Source organism: Arachis ipaensis, chromosome B03 (genome assembly GCF_000816755.2).
Source record: "Arachis ipaensis cultivar K30076 chromosome B03, Araip1.1, whole genome shotgun sequence".
Lineage (NCBI taxonomy): Eukaryota > Viridiplantae > Streptophyta > Magnoliopsida > Fabales > Fabaceae > Arachis > Arachis ipaensis.
This window is the reverse complement of record NC_029787.2, coordinates 123,129,922-123,151,350: the sequence shown is the minus strand read 5'-3', so window position 1 is coordinate 123,151,350 and position 21,429 is coordinate 123,129,922. Positions and strand designations below refer to the sequence as shown.

The 21,429-nt window shown below is 34.1% G+C and overlaps 2 protein-coding genes across 2 annotated transcripts; one reads left to right on the top strand and one right to left on the bottom strand.

The window, feature by feature from the left end:
- Positions 6,273-11,234, top strand: LOC107633826 (nucleolin 1-like). The gene is made up of 11 exons (XM_021117437.1): positions 6,273-6,340; positions 6,610-6,679; positions 9,077-9,163; positions 9,262-9,306; positions 9,385-9,476; positions 9,552-9,669; positions 10,121-10,208; positions 10,339-10,361; positions 10,520-10,611; positions 10,751-10,901; positions 11,094-11,234. The coding sequence occupies exons 1-11, from the start codon at positions 6,273-6,275 to the stop codon at positions 11,232-11,234; spliced, it is 975 nt and encodes a 324-aa protein (XP_020973096.1).
- Positions 15,908-16,965, bottom strand: LOC107633827 (extensin-like). The gene is made up of 2 exons (XM_016337425.1): positions 16,476-16,965; positions 15,908-15,966 (listed from the first exon to the last, which is right to left on the bottom strand). Exons 1-2 carry the CDS (start codon positions 16,963-16,965, stop codon positions 15,908-15,910), a joined length of 549 nt encoding a protein of 182 aa, XP_016192911.1.

Below are 21,429 nucleotides of genomic sequence, written 5' to 3'. Positions count from 1 at the left end.
CCGAACCTTTTAGGGGCTAATTTGGTGTGATTTCATCAGGTCTATGGCCGAGTAAGGGTCTCAAAAATAGACTCGGTCAATATTTCGGGTCGGGTCCGGGTCATAGCTCGGGTCACCCGAACTCAACCCGGTGGCCCGGTCATCGTACACAATTAATATTTTGTGTTATTAGCAGGGACGGACCCAGTAGCAAAGAAGAGGGGGCACTTGCCCCCACAGTGTTTTAATTTTTTTTTTTAAATATAGTTATATATAATATGCCCCACTTCAAATTTTAAATGACCCCATTATAAATAAATTAAACTCAATTAGCTAAAGTTTTAAATTCACTTTTTTTATTTCTCTATCATTTTGATTATTATTTAACCTAATCAAATTTAATTCTTGTGTCGTCACTCCTTTATTCCTTTAAGCCCTCTTTTTATTTTTATATTTTCAACTTTTTTTTTCTATTCCTTATCTAGTGGTCATCTTTTCTTCATCAAAAAATAAATTTTAAATTTTTTATGTTTTTTATATAGTTCTCCATGACCTTATGTATCTTTCAATTTAATTGTTTATCTTTTTGATATTTTCAATTGCAAATTTTAATTCAAACAACTGTAATTTAGGTATTAATCTAATATTTTATTTTCTTCGTGACTTTATATATTTTATTTTATTTTCGATTTATTCATTTTTATTACTTATTTTTTATCTTTTGTTTTATTATATGTACCTATGTTGCGTATAAAATTTTAAAATAAATTGATTAATTTACTAATTTAGAATATATTTTTTATTTTTAGAAATAGTAATAGAAAAATATTTTAATTACAATACATAATTAAACAGATGTATAAAATCTTTCATCTAACATTATATCAAAATTAAATTAAAAAATATATAACAAATTTAATTATTTTAAAAAGAAAGAAAGAAAAAATTGTGAATTATGTTTCTGTTATTTTATATAAACATACTTTTCGTATACAGATTTAATTTTTTTAGTATTTATATATAATTCTAGTTTCAAATTATAAATATTAGTGTATCATTAGGCGCTAATATACTAATTAATTCAGTCTTTTATTATTAAATGTGTATAAAAAATTAGTTAGGATAATAAGGTATTTATAATTTAATTAAAATATTTTAAGTTCAAGTTTTAGAAATAAAAAATATTTTTTTATAAATTATATATAATGAATAGTATTTTAAGAATGAAAGTGTTCACTAACTCTTTAATTTTTATATCTCTATATAATTAATAATATTTAATAAAATTTATTTTAGTATATATATATTTTTGCCCCCACTCCTAAAATTTTCTGGGTCCGTCACTGGTTATTAGTGATGGATGATAACTATTCTTATGTGAAATTTAAGTATTGCAAACCTTAATATTTTGTGTTATTAGTCATTATAAGATTACAAGTTAATGTTTTATGTTTAAAATGCATAAGACTTTAGACTAATGCATAATATTGTTATTTGTATTGATTTAAATATTTAGTGTTATTAGACAATATTAGTATTGATTGTGGTTATACTTTAATTTTAAAGAAGGGTTGGTTCTTGTTATATTTTTCTAAGTGAATTTTACTATGTGAATTGTGAAATCATGGTTGAAGATTAGGTGATTTTTAAATGCTAAAGATCCGATTTTCACCCGATTTTTACTCGGTTTTTACTCGACCCGAAGGTGCATAGGTTTCATCGGGTTTATGGTCAGGTTAGGGTCTAAAAATTAGGTCCGGTCTATATTTCGGGTCGGGTCCGAATTAGGCCAAACCCGGTGTGGCCCGACCCATATACACCCCTAAGAAAAATAGCTCTTATTTATAGTTGAATTACTTAGCGATGAAGCTTATCCAACTTATTAAATATCTATCTTCGGTTATTCGGTTATCATCAAATCTTTTTTAAATTATATATTTTGATTTGATTTTTGAATTTTGAATTATCTATTTTCATCTTCTATTTATTTATTTATATATAATTATAATTATAATTCTTTTGTTCCTTGAAGAATTGTGATTGTGTGCACTTGTTTAATTTTGATAAACACCCGTAGGATTATAAAAATAAAATAAAGTCAATCAATAAACTTTAATTTTATTAGAATATATTAGGATCAATTAGTTTTTATTATAATTATTTAACATATTTAAATATTTATGTTAGTAATTATATTTTATTAATTAAAGAAATTAAAAAATAAGACAAATTACATAAATACATAAAATAGAACTAAAAATTACTCAATTACAACTTTTGAATAATAAGTACATTTTTATTCTAAACTTATTTGATGTAATCTGCTTTTGTTTTGAGGTATAGAGAATTAGAAATTGATACTAAAATTTCAGTTTTTGTTTCTAAAATTTTAGTATATCAGTATCTTAAAAAGTGGAAACTCAGGATATTGAAATTTTTTATGATAGAGACTAAAACTTTAATAAAATTTTTTACTTAAAATATCCTCATTTCAATTAATTAATTCTAACTTTATTTTTTGTATAAATTAAATTAGAGCTTCATTCTTATTTCAATATCTATCTCCTACATTATACCAAATATAACACTGAGACTTATTTCAATTCCTGTCTCTCAATTTTAATCTCTAAATTTTAATCTCTCAATTTCTGTCTCTTTTCTAAACGCTACCTAAGCATCTCAGTTTATTCATATCTATTATTTTATTCCGTGTAGCTTTGGAAACTGAACTATAAACATAACTGATGATTATTTCCAACAACATAACACTACATAGTAATAGTCATAATAACCTTATTTTCTTCCTTCAATTTTTTATGATAATTATCAATCTCTGTTTTTATTTAAATTTTAATTTCAATATATCCTTTTTGTTTTTATTTAAATTTTAATTTATCTTTTTTTATTTTGTTTAAATCTTTATCTTTTTGTTTATCTTTTATTTCTTTATCAAGTTCAAAAAATATAATAATTATCCAAATATTGCAATTGAGTAGGAACTTAATTGTAGTTGGTTCCATACTTTCTTCTAATTCTGAAGTATAGGTGCTGGTTAATTAGCTGGCAAGTGCTTGTTATAAGTTACACTATGCTCCCTCAAAATATTTATGTTTGGAGAAAAGAATGGCAAATAATAACAAATTAGTAACATTAATTTTTTTTTCTACTTGTTTTGTTAAATAATAAAGAATGAAATAGATTATCAAGGGTAATTTATGTATTTAAATAAACTCTTAAGATAAATTACACAAATATAATAATTGACATTCTTTATATGCATGCATTTTTTTAAATTATGTAAATCACGCGCTGGCTAATTATATACTATTTCAGTCGAGCAGAAATCACTTTTATATGTATAGCAGTTTACAATAAAAAAAATGAAGAAAAAATCGCTACAAACAAAAAATATCAAGCGGCTAAACAACTTACAGTTGCAGCAAATTAAGTGAAGTTTGGTTTGAGAAAGAAAAAAAAATAATTTATTTATTTATAAGAGATAACAATGTTTTTTTTATAACGTCACTTTTTTTTAACAAATTTATATAAAATATAATACAAAAAAATCATATAAAAAATGATATTATCAATGCAAATTCAATTGATCATTGATTTTTTTTATATATAATTTTAAACGAGTAATAAATAAACAATGAATATATACTAATTGCAATAATTAATTAAAAATAGTAGATAATAGGCATACTATTTAATTAATTATTATAATTATCATTTTTATTTTTTGTATAAGATCTTAAAAGGAAAAATTAAAAAATAAAAATAAAAATAAATAAATTCCATTTTTTAATTGAAAACTTAATATATCAAATTTTATAAACTTTGCATTTTGGGATTGTTCGTATGTTTGAACTAGTAAATTATCCGGTAATTTTTATAAATTTTATACACTTTGATATATTAAAAAATATTTTAAATTAAAAATATAAAGTTTATTTGATTTATATTTTTAATTTTTAATATTTTTTTGCTTTTAAAATCTTATAAAAAGATAAAAATAATAACTACAATGATTAATAGGTTTCGCTAGAAAATCAATTAGAAAAATAGTTAATTAGTTGAAAAATAAAAATTCTGTTATAAAAAAAATAACTTCTTTTGTCCTAATTTTTTGAGTTAAAATGAGAGAAACTAAAAGATTAATGAGAATTGTAAAAAAGAAAAATGATATCATGGGCTAAAGGCCCAAACAAAAATAATAAAAACACTTCTAATTTTTGAAGAAATCAAATCCTGTACTATCATAGTGATGCAATGTGACCTCTAGGCGTAGCATATTATTACCAAATAAAAGGAGGACAGAAAAATTAAAGAAGAAAGAAAAGAAGATCTAACTCGAGGAGCATGAATGGTTATTAGCAAGGTTTGAAAATTGAACCGCATCGAACTGCTCTAGTTACTGATTTATTGGTTTATAAATTTAACTAATTTAACCGTAGTTGAACTGAAAAAACTGTTTTATAATAAAATAATAAATAAAATATAAATAAATACACAAAAATTATATGATCTTATCAATTTACAAATTTAAAAGATTTTTTAAAATACTTTTAAAATATATGTTTTCAAGTACTTTTGTCATTATCATCTTTAGCTTTACACTCATCACTCAATTAAAAAAATCCACAACCTTAATCCTTTATGATTTCTTTTGGAAAAATAAAATCCCATTCAAGAAGGAAATCATTTAGGGGAATAGGGCGGGTAGGGGCAGGTTTTTGCTCTACCCGACCCTGCCCTACCTTACAATAATCTGCATAAAACCCGCCCCGCTTCTACCCGCGGGTAGTAAATGGTTGAACCCTAACCCGTCCCTGCGGGTACCCGCTCCGCCCCTATAATTATTAAAATCTAATAAATAAAATTAAATTTCAAAATTTATATAACCATCATCACATACATAACATAAATTAAAGTAAAATTTTAAATATAATACAATATTATCAATCATTTTACTAATTATTTTTATATAAAACCCGACCCTGCCCCGTCCGCCCAAAAACCTGCCCCGAGCGGGTAGGGGCGGGGTGGGTACCCGCGGGTTCGGGTGGTGTTGCCATCCCTAAAATTATTGCTGTAAGTAATTAAGAATATTTGTGAGACTCAGCACCAAGACATAGAACAAGCATACATAAAGAGCAGTATCAAATAATCCAATTCTCAATTCCATGAATCATAAACAAAAAGATGTCTAAATATCTCAGAATCAATCAAATTTAGCATTAAAAGTATCAAAAACCAAATTTTGCAGTTAAAAAATGGAGTAAAAGACATTAGAAATGAGAGTGGCTTGAACTACCGTCTTCTGCATCAGAAAAATACACTACCATCATCATCATCAATCCCAAGACCTCCAACAACAGCATCATCTTCATGATTTCCTTGCTCTAAATCAATAACATGGGACATCTGTTGTTTGTTAATTTTTTAAAAGCATCAATTTGGTTTAAAATTAAAACACAGCAACAAATAATCATCCTAAAGTCTGAAACCAATAAATTTATCAACAAAAATTCAAAAACAACATACTTATAAATTTAAAAACAGCAGCAGCAGAGTAAAAAAAATCCATTTTTAGCAATAATTTTGACAACAATACAAAATCAATTTCTTTTATTGATTTCACATTCAGAAAATCACTAATCAGATTCAGAACAGACTCAAACAGAGCAATAATAGTACAATCCAATTACAATATCATAGCAATCCACTACCCAATAATCTCAACAAACAACATCCAAACAATTAATCATGCTTTAACAATTAATCATTTAATCATGTTTCAAGTAAACAATTTTTCAACAATTAATCATGCTTCAGCCTTCAAGCAATTAGCTTCAACAATTAATCATACTTAAAGCAATCAGCTTCAACAATTAATCATTTAATAACGCTTTAAATGGTGTTGACCCGGTCTGTATACGAATGGTGTTGCTGAATGAAATGATGAATGTAGAACCAATAATTAATCATACTTCAAATAATAACAGCAAGGTTTAGAAGTTAGAACCAACAATTAATCATACTTCAACAATTATTATTACAACAAATTAGACTTATACCTAGGGTTAGTGGAAGACAGAGAAGAATGCAGAGTTGGCGGCGACAGAGACAGTGGCTGGGGTGGAAGGGTCGAATAGAGCTGGCGCCGACAGGAAGACACTCGCGACAGCAACTGGCACTGGCGGTGGCTGCAATTTCGACGGCTGAAAGGAAAGCTGGCCGAAAGGAACTTGTGACAGTGAGTAACTTCCACGGACCTTGCGACGACGGCGATGGCTGAACGGAGGTTGCGCCGGAAGCTTGAGGTGGAGACTGGAGACGTGGAAACTGAGAGCGAGAGGTGAGAGTGGAGGGATGGAAGGGAGGCTCGAGAGTGGGTTTGTGTTGTGGGTGTCTGGGGGAAAGACTAGGGTTCCTTTTTTGGAGCCAAGTCAAAACGCTGCGTTTGGAAAATTTTCAAAAACCGGCTGGGTTGCGGTTCAGTTTGACCGACCGATTTTTGGCCGGTTCGACAGTCTAGTTTCGGTTTTTGAATTTGATGGTTTTACTTTCTATCCGAATCGTGTTTGTTAATGGTATTCAGTTTGATCAATTCGAACCGATTTTCAGAACATTGGTTATTAGGAGCAATGATGGAGTTATTGTGGCAGCTGAGCTGAGAATCTCAACCAACTTAAGCGTAGAAGAATGAAGCAGAAACAACGGCTTGCTACTTGGGCTGAAAATTGGCTTTTGAGTTTTGAGCACTGGCTGAGAATCACTACATTAAGGTAGCTCAAGCACAATAACAAATATAACCTTAGAAGAATGTCCCAAAGTTCTGCGAGAGTTACGGTGCACAAACCTAGATTAACACTGAAGCAAGTAATGATTTTCCCATTAGAATCTCGTAGAATACCTCCACAAGCCACTCTTCTATCGTTGGAAAATGAACTATCCGAGTTGAGTTTGATGGACGGATGCTTCGAGAATATTTAGATTGAGCATGATAATAATCTTTGACCAACTGAAAAATAAGATCATGAATTCTGTCTTCTGCTAAAATTTTGTCTTTGTTAAAAATAAAAGTGTTTTTTCGAGACCAAAGAAAGTTTATAATAGTAGAAAAAAGAAGGGATCATGATACTAATTTTTATATATTATGATACATTTACTACAAGAAAAAAGGTCTATGGCCACGCTTTAAAAGCGTGGCCAAAAGTAGTCAATGGCCACACTTTTATGAGGGTAGCGACTGAATAGAGATTTGGCCACATTTTTTCTTGCTACGCTTTAAAAGCGTAGCGAAAAGGGTCAATTGCCACTCTTTTATGAGAGTGGCAATTGATTCAAGATTTGGCCTCGCTTTTTTTGCTATGCTAAAAAACGTAGCCATAGAGAAAAACAGGTACGCTTTTAAAGCGTGACGACAAAATTTTGTTATAGGGTCATTTTAAAAGCGTGGCCGTTTCTTCCAACTCTTTTGGCACGCTTCAAAAGCGTGGCCAAAAGGTTCGCCAAAGAAAAAAAATTTCAGAGAACTCCCTTCGAAATTACTAAGTTACAATTGCAATACACCATCTACTCTTCCAAACTTTAGCTTTCCCCTTCTTTGAATTGCCCTAGCTCATTTAGATCAAAGAACCCTAAGCCCTCCACGCACGAGGTGACGATTGCTCCTAACCCTAACCTTGTCTTCATTATGCCTCACCCCATCCCACTTTTCATTGTGCTTCATGAAGAACCCCCTGGTCGCGATGAAGAGCATCATATCGAAGAACCCTAACCTCTCTTCATTGTGCACTCCGCGAAGAACGTCGCCGGCGCGCGTGATGCTTCTGTCGGCAATCCCTCTTCTGGCACCCGTAACCCTCCTTTGAGTTTCTTCTCTCTTCTCTCGACACTCTCTCCCTCAAGCTCACTGTGGCTCACCTCCCTCACGGCTGGTCTCACCGTCGACCTCTCTCTCTCTCTCCGGTTTCACGCTTCTCTCACGGCTGTTTCAGACTTAAGCTCGTCGCAAGCTCTGTCGCTCTCTGTCACCATCGCAAGCTCGTCTTCTTGCTTAGGCTGTCAACGCTTCCTTTGTCGTGAGTTGGTCCGTGGGTAGGGGAGTTTCAGCTTCCTTCGGTCCTATTATTTCTTTTTCAGTTTCATTATTGTAAGTCATCAGTATATCTTGAATTTGTTGTTGAAAGTTGAGATTGTTGCTGAAATAATGATTCAATTGATTTTGTTTTGCTGTAAATCATATTCCGAGAATTTGAATTTAAGTTTTTGTTACTGAAAGCTATTCTACTTAAATTTGTTGTTAAAAATGATCAATGAGCTGAATTTGTTGCTGCTAAGTTGAATTGTTACTGAACATATCACTGAGCAATTTTTTGTTGTTGGATAACGTCACTGTTCTTTTAAGTAGCAAGTAGGTTTAAACTTGTAATGAAATCAGTGGGATTTATTTTAAAAATTACAGTTTTTAATATACGAATGTTTTAAAAGTGCATGAGTTGGCTATGGCTGTGTTATGTTGAATGTGTTTGTTAAATTGATTTTTATTGTTAAAAAATTAACTAGGTTGCTGTCTTCTTGTTAAGGTTGGTAAATTAGGAACTGGGAGGATCAAATTGAGTTAGATGGAGAAGTGATTGAATTGAGTTACCACGGCTCGTAGGGGGTTCTATTCCCTGGTGGCAATTGCTGAGAGGAAGCGTAGAGAGAAGCTCAGCCAACGGTTCATTGCTTTATCTGCCCTTGTTCCTGGTATTATGTTTCATTTCAATTAAATATGCATGAATAATAATTTTATTATTTTCAAGGATTTTTTTTGGTTTATAAGTTTTTGGTTAGTTAGAATTTCCAGTATTTATCTTTTTCTTTTGTAATCTCCATCTGATTGCTTGTGTCATTTATTTCTGGGCCTTAGTTTCCTACTTGTATTATGTAGTGTTAATTGCTATTGTTCTCTCTTCCATTATATTCAACTTGAATTTCTCAATTTAAATATCTGAATTATGTACTATTTTTTTAAATATTTTATACTATGTGAACCATTGTTTATTATTTTGCTGTGTTCAATTTCTTTTGCTATTCACTGCAGCCTGTAAAAGTTTCAAAAGAAAGCAGTTATAGTTCAGATGACAGTGATGAGGAAGAAGAAAAACCTTCTAAAACTCCTCAGAAAAGTGTAAGCATCTCACTTTGTATTTTAATATCGCTGTTTGAAGGCTTGTTTTGCTTTGTCTTGTGATTGTGCACTAAATGTATTTTCCTCTTGTGAAACAGGCTAAGGATGTCGAGATGGTTGATGCTGACTCAGCAAAGAAAGTTGTATGTTACTGGTCTCATTTTTTTTATTCTTTTTAAATGTTCTAATATCTTTGATGGTAATATATCTTTGCTTTGCAGTCTAAAACCCCTTCTACACCTAGTGTTGCAACAGGTGGATCAAAGACACTATTTGTTGGAAACCTATCATTTAGTTTGCAACGATCTGACTTGTATGTATTATATATCTTATATTTCCTTGTTTATAGTGTATTTATTTCTTATGATGTCATGTTACTATTGTTCAGTGAGGAGTTTTTCAAAGATTGTGGAGAAGTAGTTGATGTTCGTTTTTCTGTTGACGATACTGGGAGGTTTAAACGCTTTAGACATGTTGAGTTTGCTATTGCAAAAGCAGCACAAAGTGTAAGCTATTGCTCCTCAAATATCTACAGAATAATAAGTTATGTGTGGTGGTTGCATAGCTTTTGCTAGCTACTTTTCTAAAACCAGTCAAATATATTAAGTGTTAAAATTAAATAATTTCTTTTTGAGTACTTGTGTTGTTGGAAGTTATTGGCTGCGTTAACTAATTATCATGTTTTTTTTATATGAAGTTAATTTAATTGTTGTAATATCATTCATTTTGAAGCTAATTTTTTTTCCAACTACTGCCTTGCTATTTCTATGCTGTTAACTAATTGCTTTTGCTTTATTGATTTGTTTTCTCCTTCATAGTGTTGTTTGATATGCATCACTGCAATCTATTGGTTGGTTACCCTCCATCCCTTTTTACTTTGAAAAGATGTTTAAATTATGTATTTGTTGATTTATTGGGGTTGTGTATTGATAATCCTTTTGGTTTTCGTACTTCTAGGCTCTTGAATTGAATGAGCATGAGTTGTTGAATCATCATGTTAGGCTTGATTTAGCTCGTGAAAGAGGTTCATATATCCTGGTGGCAGGTAATTATTATATCTTCTCCTCTCTCCCTCATATGCCTCATATCTACTTCTATCACCTTTTTCTCCGCTCCCTTTCATGCCTTGCTTCCACTTATTTCCTTCTCTTTATCCTTTGTAATACTTGTTTCAGTTTCAGCAATTCCTTCCAGAAAGGTGATCAGCGTCAAACTGGACAAACTATATTCATAAGGGGTTTTGATAAATCTCTTGGAGAAGAGGTAATTTTATTTCTATCATGTCTGCTGCTGCTTCCCTTGCATGTGTTTCTTTTTGCAATTCATATTTGAATACTGCCAAAATTGTGGTTGCAGATAAGAGCTAGCCTAAATGAGCATTTTGGTTCCTGCAGGGAGATCTTGAGGGTGTCAGTCCCAAAAGATTTCAAGTCTGGAGGTCCTAAATGGTTTGTTTCTTCTTCAAATCCTTTTTCTTTTTCGTTTATTTTTAGTGTGAAAGATTTGCTATTTCATTTTTTGTGTATCCTTTTTGTTTCTCAAGTTGGATGCTCAAAATGATTGTGTTACGTGTTGCTTTGAGTTTAGCAAATTGACACCAGGTGTAATTTACAGTTTTGCCTACATCGACTTCAAGGATTTTTCTAGCATGAAGAAAGCTCTAGAACTCAATGAAACTGAACTTGCTGGTGGTTATTACCTCTCTGTTGAAGACAGAGTGTTTATTATTAATTTGACAGTGTGTGGCATTGGCTTTGATATGATAATTAACTAAACGTTTAATTTCTTTATCCATTTATTTATTATTAATTTTTATTATTTATAGCTTGAGAATGAGGACATGCTCTATCTACTTTCTATTGATGATGATGAAGAGCAGTGCATTCAAATACCATGTTGATTTTTGGTTATCGCTGCTAGTATTTAACAGGTTATGGTGGTTGATGTTGAGGCATATACCTATGATAATGAGGTCATTAAGAAAGCTGAAGCAATGGGGAAGCCCAAAAATCCTGAAGAAGAAGCTACTGTGGAAACTACTAGAGCCATAAAACATCATCAAGAAAGCTGAAGCAATGGGGAAGCCCGAAAATCCTAAAGAAGAAGCTATTATGAAAACTACTAGAGCCATAAAAGCTTCTCAGTTGTTGCTAAATGCCATTGAAATCCTGAAGAAGAAGCTGGATGATGATTAGTTTGGTGAATTGGGTGCACATATGTGAGGAGGTTGATCAAAATTATTGTTAGATAGGATGGCAAAGTTATTGGAGTTGTAATTCATGTATTAGGAATACATTGCGTAGTTGTTATCACTTTGATTTTTGATATTTTGTTATACTGTTATGTGATTAAACATTTTTTTTGTGACAAGTTTATGTATGTTGGATTAGTGGATTTAAAATTATTGGTTATTGTCTAAATTTTAAAATTATCTATTAATTTTGTAAGGTTTTATTACAAAGATTAAACAAGATTAAAAAAAAACCTATAGGTTATTGAACAAACTTTTTGCCACGCTTTAAAAGCGTAGCCATATTGCACAACAGTCATCAATTGCCACACTTTAAAAGCGTAGCCGTATGTCTTGCTATTGGCACATTTTAAAAGCATAGTTGTATCTCTCCATTGGCATGCTTAAAAAGTGTAGCCATATGTCTCTCTATTGGCACGCTTTAAAAGCGTAGCCATATCTTGCTATTGGCACGCTTTAAAAGTGTAGCCATATCTGGCACATATGGCCACGCTTTTAAAGCATGGCGATCTTTAAAAGTGTGGCAAAAAATAAAGCGTGGTGATAGGTCACCAAAAGCGTGGCGCTAAAGCAACCGGCACCCTTGCAGTTGTGACCCTTTCAAAAGCATACCAGTAACTCAAAAAACGTGGCGAAAAGCTATCATTACGCTTTTTTTGACTTTTCGCCACGCTTCAAAAACGTAGCAAAAGACATGTTTTCTTGTAGTGATTTTAGAGAATTTCAAATAATGAATTTCAATTTTGATCACATACTATATTTTATTTTTAGTTCAACTTTCACTACAACTATGAAAGAGATTTTTAACAAAAATTCTCTAACCAAATTATTTGTGTAACAACCCAGGCTATCCGCTAACACAATATTGTCTGCTTTGGCACACAAGGCCTCACGGTTTTGCCTTTGACGATAGGAATGATAGCCGAAGCCCCCCACACTCAAAACACGTCATGCTAGGGAGAGGTATCCACACCCTTATAAGACATGCTTCGTTCCCCTTTCCAACCAATGTGGGACCTTACAATCCACCCCCCTAAGGGAACCCAGCGCCCTCGCTGGCACATCGATCCGGCTTCCGGCTCTGATACCATCTGTAACAGCCTAGACCACCCGCTAGCACGAGATTGTTCGCTTTGGCACACAAGGCCTCACGATTTTACCTTTGGCGATAGGGATGATAGCCAAAGCCCCCACACTCACTTGTCACAACGCGTCATGCTAGGAAGAGGTATCCACACCCTTATGAGGCATGCTTCGTTCCCCTTCCCATCCAAGCCCAACGCTTTCGTTGGCACATCAATCCGGGCTCCGGCTTTGATACCATCTGTAACAGCCCAGACCACCCGCTAGCACGATATTGTTCGCTTTGGCACACAAGGCCTCACATTTTTGCCTTTGACGATAGGGATGTCATGTTAGGGAGAGGTATCCACACCCTTATAAGGCATGCTTCGTTCCCCTTCCCATCTAAGCCTAGCGCCCTCGCTGGCACATCAATCTGGGCTCTGGCTTTGATACCATCTGTAACAGCTCAGACCACCCGCTAGCACGATATTGTTCGCTTTGGCATACAAGGCCTCACAGTTTTGCATTTGACGATAGGGATGATAGCCGAAACCTCCCACACTCACTCGTCAAAACATGTCATGTTAGAAAGAAGTATCCACACTCTTATAAGGCATGTTTCGTTCTCCTCCCCAACCGATGTAGGACCTTACAATTTGCGCTCCTCCATTTAATAAACAAGCATGAAGTTAGTTTATGTTAACGAAAAGTTTTGGAAAATAAAAATTTTTAATTTAAAATTATCAAAATTTATTATTTTTTTTATTTAATATATTTTATAATAAATAAATATTAAATAAAAGAAAGTTAAACTATTTAGACTGATATTTTTTTTGTCTCTTTATTGTTACCGAAAAATTAATATCAAAGCGGATAAAAACTTAAAATTTCATAGTTGAATGGTAGAAAGTTGAAGACTCGAAGGGATAGTTATACTTTGGCAAGTAAATTTATATTTAAATAAGTAATTAAATATATAGTCAAAGAAAAATTCAATATGGAAGATTTGATGCATGCGTGCATGCGCTTTATATCTGCTAAATTAACAAATCACGCTTCCTAAGTTTTCTATATCAACCTACGTGTCACATATAATTAGCGCCCTCAAATTAATTCATGCTTACATTATTAACACTTTATTATTCACAGTATGAATAAGCCATATGTACTATGAGACTTGAAGGTTGTGGTAGGTTTAGAGAAGGGGGTTGAATCTATGCCTTCCTTTTAAGTTGCTGTTATTACCCTTTTAAAATGAACTTTCAATTCAGGTTCTGTTTGAACTCAGCAGCGGAAATTTATGAGACAATTTATTTTTGTCTCATGAATATCAGAAAACAGAACTCAGCAGAGAAGAGAAAAGTTAACACCAGCATGTATCCTGGTTCGGTTGCCTTGTGCTATGCAACCTACATCCAGTCTCCTCCACAACTATGGAAGAATTTCACTATAGTTAACAGTATTACATACACCAATTTCACAGGATTGACCCAATCCTTTCACACTCAAGTTCTAACCTAACTTGACATTGGCTATGCTAATACCTAACTATTTCTCTTAGTGCTAACCCAACTAAGAAAGGGATATCTCACAGGTACAAGATACAAGACACAGACTTACCTAAAGAAATCTAAAAATAACTCTAGGCTTTTCTCTCAAGTGTTTCACTCAGCCTTTTTCCACTCATGGCTTTTACTTGAGCTTTCTCACAATGCCTTTTCTCACAAGAAATTACAGAAAGATAAACATAGAAAAGTACATTATAATCTGTAAAACATGAAGGAGATTGACTTCATCATCAGCCTCTTTGCTATGTGCAAAACCAGATTCGCAAACCTTAGATGCAGTTCTTCAGTATTGGCCGAATGCTTCTTTGAAAGAAAGCATTATCCAAGTAGAGAAACTTCCTAACAGAACACTGTTCTCACACTCTGGTTTTCTCTCCTTGGTTTCTGAGTGAACAACAAACCTCTTTTTATCTCCTTGCATGTTGCTTGGTTCTTCTTCCAAGGTCAACACCTTGAGCCTTGAGCTTCACCAACCCACTGTCTCACTTTTTCCCATTAATCCTCACAATGGAAACTTTGCTTCTGACTTCCTCATCTTGGCCGAAAGCCATAAAACAGCAACCATAGAAATCTTCCAATGGTAAACTTGATCTGATCCCTTGAAAACCAACTTGGTCCCCAAGTCTTGTTTAATACTGTAGATATACAGCAGAGAGGAACAGAAATCCTCTTTTCCATATAGCTCAAAACGGAGATACAGAGAGTTGAAGATGAAGAGAAGAAAGTGTGTTGCATGTATGAGGAAATGGGTTACCTTTAACCTAAGCTTGATTTGGTTTGAAATGGTTGATTAGACTTCTGAGTTTCAAGCTTGGACTTTCTCTTTCTTTCTTATTTCATGACTAGCTTAGGAACTAAGCACTTTTCCTTGCTTCTGTGATTTGACTGAGACAGAGAAGTATATGTTGCTTTGGTAAAAGCAAGTGAGAGGGAATGAAGGCTTCAATCTTGTATGAGAAGCTTTGTGTGATGGACACGGGCTTGGATCAGTTTTCCATTAAGCAACCCGTTTGGCCCATTGGTTCCTTTGGCTTCTTTCTTTGCTTTTCCTTGGGCTTCTAATTTTTGTTTTCAGCCCACCTTCCTTGCTGTTTGCTTTACATTACATTTGGGCTATAAAATTTAATTTTGGCCTGCAACAATTTTATAAATAATTAGTATATGTAATTAAAATTAATCAACACTAATTATTTATTTTGCCCAAAAATAATGTTTGTCATCACTAATTAATTTAGTTAATTTCTTAACTCAACAATCTCTCCCTTGATGACAAACATGATTTAAGCAAAAATCAAAAGGAACTGAGTTTGAGTAAGGTTTAGAAACTCCCTTTGATTTTTGTCATTTGCTTTTGTGTTGCTCCCCCTTTCCTTTTCAAGATTAGCTCCCCCTGGATTTATGCTTTCCTTTTGTTCATGTTTTACATTGTACTTAAAGAGAGCACAATAAAGAGATACTCACATTTATTTTGTCTAAGGGATTTCCAACAAACAATACCACATAATTAGCCCAACATCAAGCTAATATCAGTAGCACAAAAACTTAATAAGTGAAAGCAATTTTTAATGTAGCAATCAGACAAAAAATCATAGGACACATATGACACATTTACCGTCTAGCATCCTATTGCTATTACTCCCCTTTTTGTCATCAAGGGCGGATAATATGCAAGATCAACAAAAACAGCACCTTATAACCTGCAGAAGAGAGTTAGTGCACAGTCCTAATGAATTAACAAAGGTGCAATGTTATCCAAAGTTATTACAGTCATCCAAGAGAACAAAACAGTTCAACAGTAGCAAAAGAAATAGAATTCATCAGACAAAATGAGCAGACAACAGCAGCTTCATGAAACAATTCTTAGGCATCCGAACCATTTTCCTCCAAATCAACTTCCTCTTCAACATCAGTGGCAATGTCTTCATCATTTTATAGGTTATCAATGAAGGTCATGAGCACAGCCACCCTGTCCCTTGATTTTCTCAGAAAGTTCTCATGCTTGCTAGCTAGCTTCCTTTGTTCCTTGCTCATGGCAATCATGTGATTTGATTGGGAAACAAATTCTTGAGCGACATCCTTGACCACATTCAGCAGAGCAGATTTCTTTCCAGTGGAGATGGCAAAGCATCATGGTAAGAGATACCAACACCTTCATGCCACTTCACAGATGTATAAGCACACGGCCCAACATCAGTGTACTTCAAGGAATCACTGATAGTTTCATTATTCAAGATAATGTCTCTGCCCTTGACATAAGAATGCACACTTCCTTCATGGTAAGTCATGTTTGCATAAAATTCTTTGACTAACTGAGGATATACAGGTTTTTTGATTTTGAAAAGGTGATTCCAGTCTAAAAACTCCAAATTTTCAACAAAAAGAAAACCTTTCTTTTTCAAATCAGGTAAATCAGCAAGAAAAGATGGACATAGAGTGCGATACTGAATAACTCCCTCATAAAAATCGTGGTTCATGGCAGATTTGAAACGATGGGGGTTAAAGTCTGAGTGAGATGTCATGTAGTGTGATTTGTGAGCAAAAGGATCAATGTCTGGTTCTCTAACAGATTTGAAAGGGCGATGAGGGTTACCTCTTTGTGATCGAACAGGGACAGACCTTGACTTAGGTTTAGCTGTCTCAGGAACAGGTTCTTCAACAGCAGGACGCTTCCCCTTGGATGAGCCAGGTTTCGAAGAGCTTGGTTTGGAGGGCGTCGTCTTAGGTGGTGGCGTCGGCTTGGCAGGAGCAGGGTACCTTGGAGTGGTTTTGGTTCGCGCCATGGGAACAGAGCGAGGAGGAGAGGTAGGAGGAGAAGGAGATGGAGTAAAGGTCCGGTCTTGGGAGCGAGTGGAAGGTTTTGAGGGAAGTTTGTAAACTTTTTCACGAGGAGGCCTTTTAGCAATGGTTTTCTTCCTCATTTGGTTAGTTTCAGTCTTTTGAGGGATTTGAGGGAGCCAGGTTTCGAAGAGCTTGGTTTGGAGGGCGTCGTCTTAGGTGGTGGCGTCGGCTTGGCAGGAGCAGGGTACCTTGGAGGGGTTTTGGTTCGCGCCATGGGAACAGAGCGAGGAGGAGAGGTAGGAGGAGAAGGAGATGGAGTAAAGGTCCGGTCTTGGGAGCGAGTGGAAGGTTTTGAGGGAAGTTTGTAAACTTTTTCACGAGGAGGCCTTTTAGCAATGGTTTTCTTCCTCATTTGGTTAGTTTCAGTCTTTTGAGGGAAGAGAAGCAGTAAAGTGAGTGGGAAGAAACCGAAGAGTGTGAGGAGAAATTATGGAGGGAAGAGAGGGAGTGTTGGTAACCGTACCCAAAAGTGGATTTCCAAAACCATGTAACTGCATCACCATTTGAAAAGACTTGAAAAGACATGACCTCATAAAAGAAAGATTTGATTTGATTTTAAAAAAACAAGGAAATTTTTAATTTTAAATTTTTGAAATCCTTAAAATTAAAATAAATCAAACTGAAAATCTTTTTGGACAAAAATATTAAAAGAACCCTTAAACAAAATTAAACACACAGGCCAAAAAAAATTTTAGCAAAGAATTGTAACATTTATATTTGGGCCTTGAGGTGATATGGATTTAATGAAACACATTTGGACCATTCTTGATCTGAATTTTGAAATTGGCCCAGATTGAGTTTCACTTGAAACAAGCCCAAAACACGCTGACTTGAGGGAAACGTTCATCACCTGTCCAGAATTGTCTCATGCCTGTTTATGAGACAAAAGGCTCCAGCAAATACATCAGCATTTTTCAAACAAAGAATCATAACTTAGAATTCCTAGACTATCCCTAAGCATGCAGAATCTATCCTCAGCTAATGGTTTTGTAAAAATATCTGCTAATTGCTCCTCTGATTTAACAAATTGAATGCAAATATCCCCCTTTTGGACATGTTCTCTTATTGAGTGAAATTTTACTTCAATATGCTTAGTTCTAGAGTGCAAAACTGGATTTTTAGAAATATTAATGGCACTCATATTATCACACATCAAGGGAATATTTTCAGCATTTAATTTGTAATCAGTAAGCTGTGTTTTTAACCATAAAAGCTGAGAACAACAAGAAGAAGCAGCTATATACTCAGGCTCTGCAGTGGAAAGGGCCACTGTTGGTTGCTTCTTACTTGACCATACATTTAAGGACTTCCCAAGGAAGCAACATAAACCAGAAGTGCTCCTTCTCTCTTTGAAAATTATTTTTCAAAAGAAAAGAGCTAAGTCTCTCATACCAAGCTCTAGGAGCTTGTCTTAAACCATAGAGAGCTTTAGATAATTTGAAAACATGATCAAAATGCTCTTTATTTTCAAAACCAGGAGGCTGCTCCACATACATTTCTCTATCTATCACTCCATTCAAAAATGCACATTTCACATCCATTTGATATAATTTAAAACCACAATGTGCAGCATAAGCTAAGAGAAGTCTTATGGCTTCCATTCGGGCAACAGGGGCAAAGGATTCATCAAAGTCTATTCCTTCTTCTTGGTCATATCCTTGTGCCACTAGCCTTGCCTTGTTTCTTGCAATGCTACCATCTTCTCCTAACTTGTTCCGAAATATCCACTTGGTGCCGGTCACTTTAATTTCTTTCCACTTGGTCTTGGAACCAAAGTCCACACTTGGTTCTTTTCAAACTCAAGAAGCTCATCCTCCATAGCTTTAACCCAAGAGGGGTCACTAAGGGTCTCTTTGACGTTTTGTGGCTCTATTTGTGAAATAAGGGCAATATTAGATCCTTCATTTGCCTTTCTAGTGGAAGACCGAGTTTGCACTCCATGAGAGACATCCCCAATGACAAATTCCTCAGGATAATTCTTCAAGAATCTCCATTCATGAGGTCTGGTGGATTTGGAGGCAGATTCAGATACCAAGGGATTCTGGGTGCTGCTGGCTTCAGGATTTCCTTCAGATTCATGAGACAAAATGGAATTGTCTCTTGAATTTTCAGCAGTTGCAGTTTCTGGTTCAGTTTGACCAAAATTTCCTTTTTCATTATTTTGAGTGGTTTCATCTTCTTTTTGAGCTTGATTTCCTGCATCACAATCTTCCAAAATGCTTTGTACCAAGTTAGTATCACAGAATGTAACATGTATGGACTCTTCAATAATTCTAGCATCTTGATGATAAACCCTATATGCTTTACTAGTTGTGGAATATCCTACAAACAAACATTCATAAGCCTTTGGATCAAATTTTCCTAAATTTTCTTTGTTATTTAAAACAAAACATTTGCATCCAAAGATGTGCAAGTAATCTAAGTTTGGTGGGTATCCTTTCCAAAGTTCATAAGGGGTTTTCTTCAAAAGTTTTCTTATGATTGTTCTATTCAAAATGTGGCAAGCCGTGTTAACCGCTTCAGCCCAAAGGAATTTTGGAACATTACTTTCACAAAGCATAGCTCTTTTCATCTCTTATATGCTTCTATTTCTTCTTTCCACAACACCATTTTGTTGTGGTGTTCTTGGACAAGAGAAGTTGTGAGATATTACAAATTCCTCACAAAAGGATTCAAACAAATTATTTTCAAATTCAGTTCTATGATCGCTTCTTATAGAAGAGATTTTCAAATCCTTTTCATTTTGAATTTTCTTGCAAAAAGGTTCAAAGGCCGAAAAGGCTTCATTTTTGTGTGCAAGAAATAAAACCCAACCAAACCTAGTGTAGTCATTAGTCATTACTAAACCATAATGTTTACCACCTAGGCTTTGAGTTCTTGTTGGACCAAATAAACTGTGCTTTAAACCACATACCAAAAGTACATCATCAATGAAAGTAGATTGCTCATTATCTACTTTTCCAACAGCAATGATTTTACCTTTACCATCATCTCCAAAGGTCACAAAACCTCCATCATACTTATTTAGTTTGATGAAGTAGGTTGACCTTCCAGTCATGTGCCTTGAACATCCACTATCCATGTACCACATGTCCTTTTTGTTCTTGGATGCTAGGCAAATCTGCATGATGAGTTTCAAGTAGCCTTAGGTATCCAAATTAATTTGGATCCTTTGAAGTTAATCCATCTTGGTTGCCCAAGTGCATTGAAATCACAAACAACATTGTAGACTTTGTTTCCTACAACTCTCTTTTCAATGAAGCATTGTGCATATGAGTGACCAAATTTCTTGCAATTAACACAATGATTTTCTGGTGTGTGTTGCTGAAACTGATGTGAGTTATATTGCTTGAAATGATTAAAGTTTTGAAATTTTCTGGTTTTTGGAGGAGATGCATTTCTTTTGATAAACTGATTTTTATTAAAGTTATTCCTCTTTGCAAAAGCATTTTCACTAGAATTTTTTTGAACATTTTTACCTTTCGAAAATGAGGTTTTGTTGTAAAAAGGTGGTTTCTTGAAAGCAGCCTCATTTTTCGAAATGTAACCCAAACCTGGCCGGTTTGAACTCGGACCAGTTTTTGGTGAAGGCTCAGCTTCATTTGTGTATTCTTCATCAGATTTTTCTTCACATGTTGAAACATATCCGATACCTGATTTGTTTGGTATGGATTTGGTATTTGATGAAGAGGCCACAAATTTTATAGAGGAAGTGTTAGAAACTATATCTTCCTTGGCTATGTAGCCTAAACCAGATTTTTCAAACAATGGCCTTTGACTTGCAAGTAATTTATCCAAGTTGCTAGAACCTTGAGCAAATTTTGCTAAGTCACCATTCAGCCTTTTGATTATATCATTTAATCTTTCATTTTCAGCAATTAACTCATGAGAAGGATCCACAATGTGCTTTCCTTTTAATTTTTCAAGTTCAGATTTTAGAAATCTGTTTTCTTCAATAATGTCCAAGGCACATTCAGTTTCCTTCACTTTTTCTTTTAAAAAATCATTTTCAGCTCTTAACACATCTCTTTCAGATCTACATTCATTGTATTTGTCAAACAGTTTTAATGTGTTTAAAGTGAGATCATCAATAATAGCATGCAAGTCCTCAATGGTCAAATCATAATAGTTTACCTCATCAAGATTGTTGTTTCCAGCCATGAAGCAGTCTTTGTCATCTCCTTCAGATTCTTCTTCTTCATTTGAGTCATTTTCAAGATCCTCCCAAGCTGCCATGAGTACTCTCTTTCTTTTCTTCTTGCCTTTGTCCTCCTTCTTGAGCTTTGGACAGTTTAACTTGAAATGTCCAGCCTCCTTGCAGTGATGGCACGTCACCTTGCTCAAGTCGATTTTGTGCTCCTTTGAACTTGAACCCTTATATTTGCCCTTGTTCTTCATCATCCTTCTAAATCTCCTAGCAAAAAACAAAAGTTCGTCATCTGAAATACCATCACTAGACTCACTCTCTTTCGGTTCTATTTGTGACTTGAGGGCTATTCCCTTTTTCTTTGAGTCTGTGTTTGTGTGTGTGGCTTCATAGGCAA

Coding starts and splice junctions, on each gene's coding strand:
- LOC107633826 (XM_021117437.1), top strand. CDS start 6,273: ATGGCTGAACGGAGGTTGCGCCGGAAGCTTGAGGTGGAGACTGGAGAC. Junction 6,680..9,076: donor GAATCTCAACCAACTTAAGC/GTAGAAGAATGA, acceptor TATTCACTGCAG/CCTGTAAAAGTTTCAAAAGA. Junction 10,362..10,519: donor CAGCAATTCCTTCCAGAAAG/GTGATCAGCGTC, acceptor TTGTGGTTGCAG/ATAAGAGCTAGCCTAAATGA.
- LOC107633827 (XM_016337425.1), bottom strand. CDS start 16,965: ATGAGGAAGAAAACCATTGCTAAAAGGCCTCCTCGTGAAAAAGTTTAC. Junction 15,967..16,475: donor TATTCAGTATCGCACTCTAT/GTCCATCTTTTC, acceptor AAAATGATGAAG/ACATTGCCACTGATGTTGAA.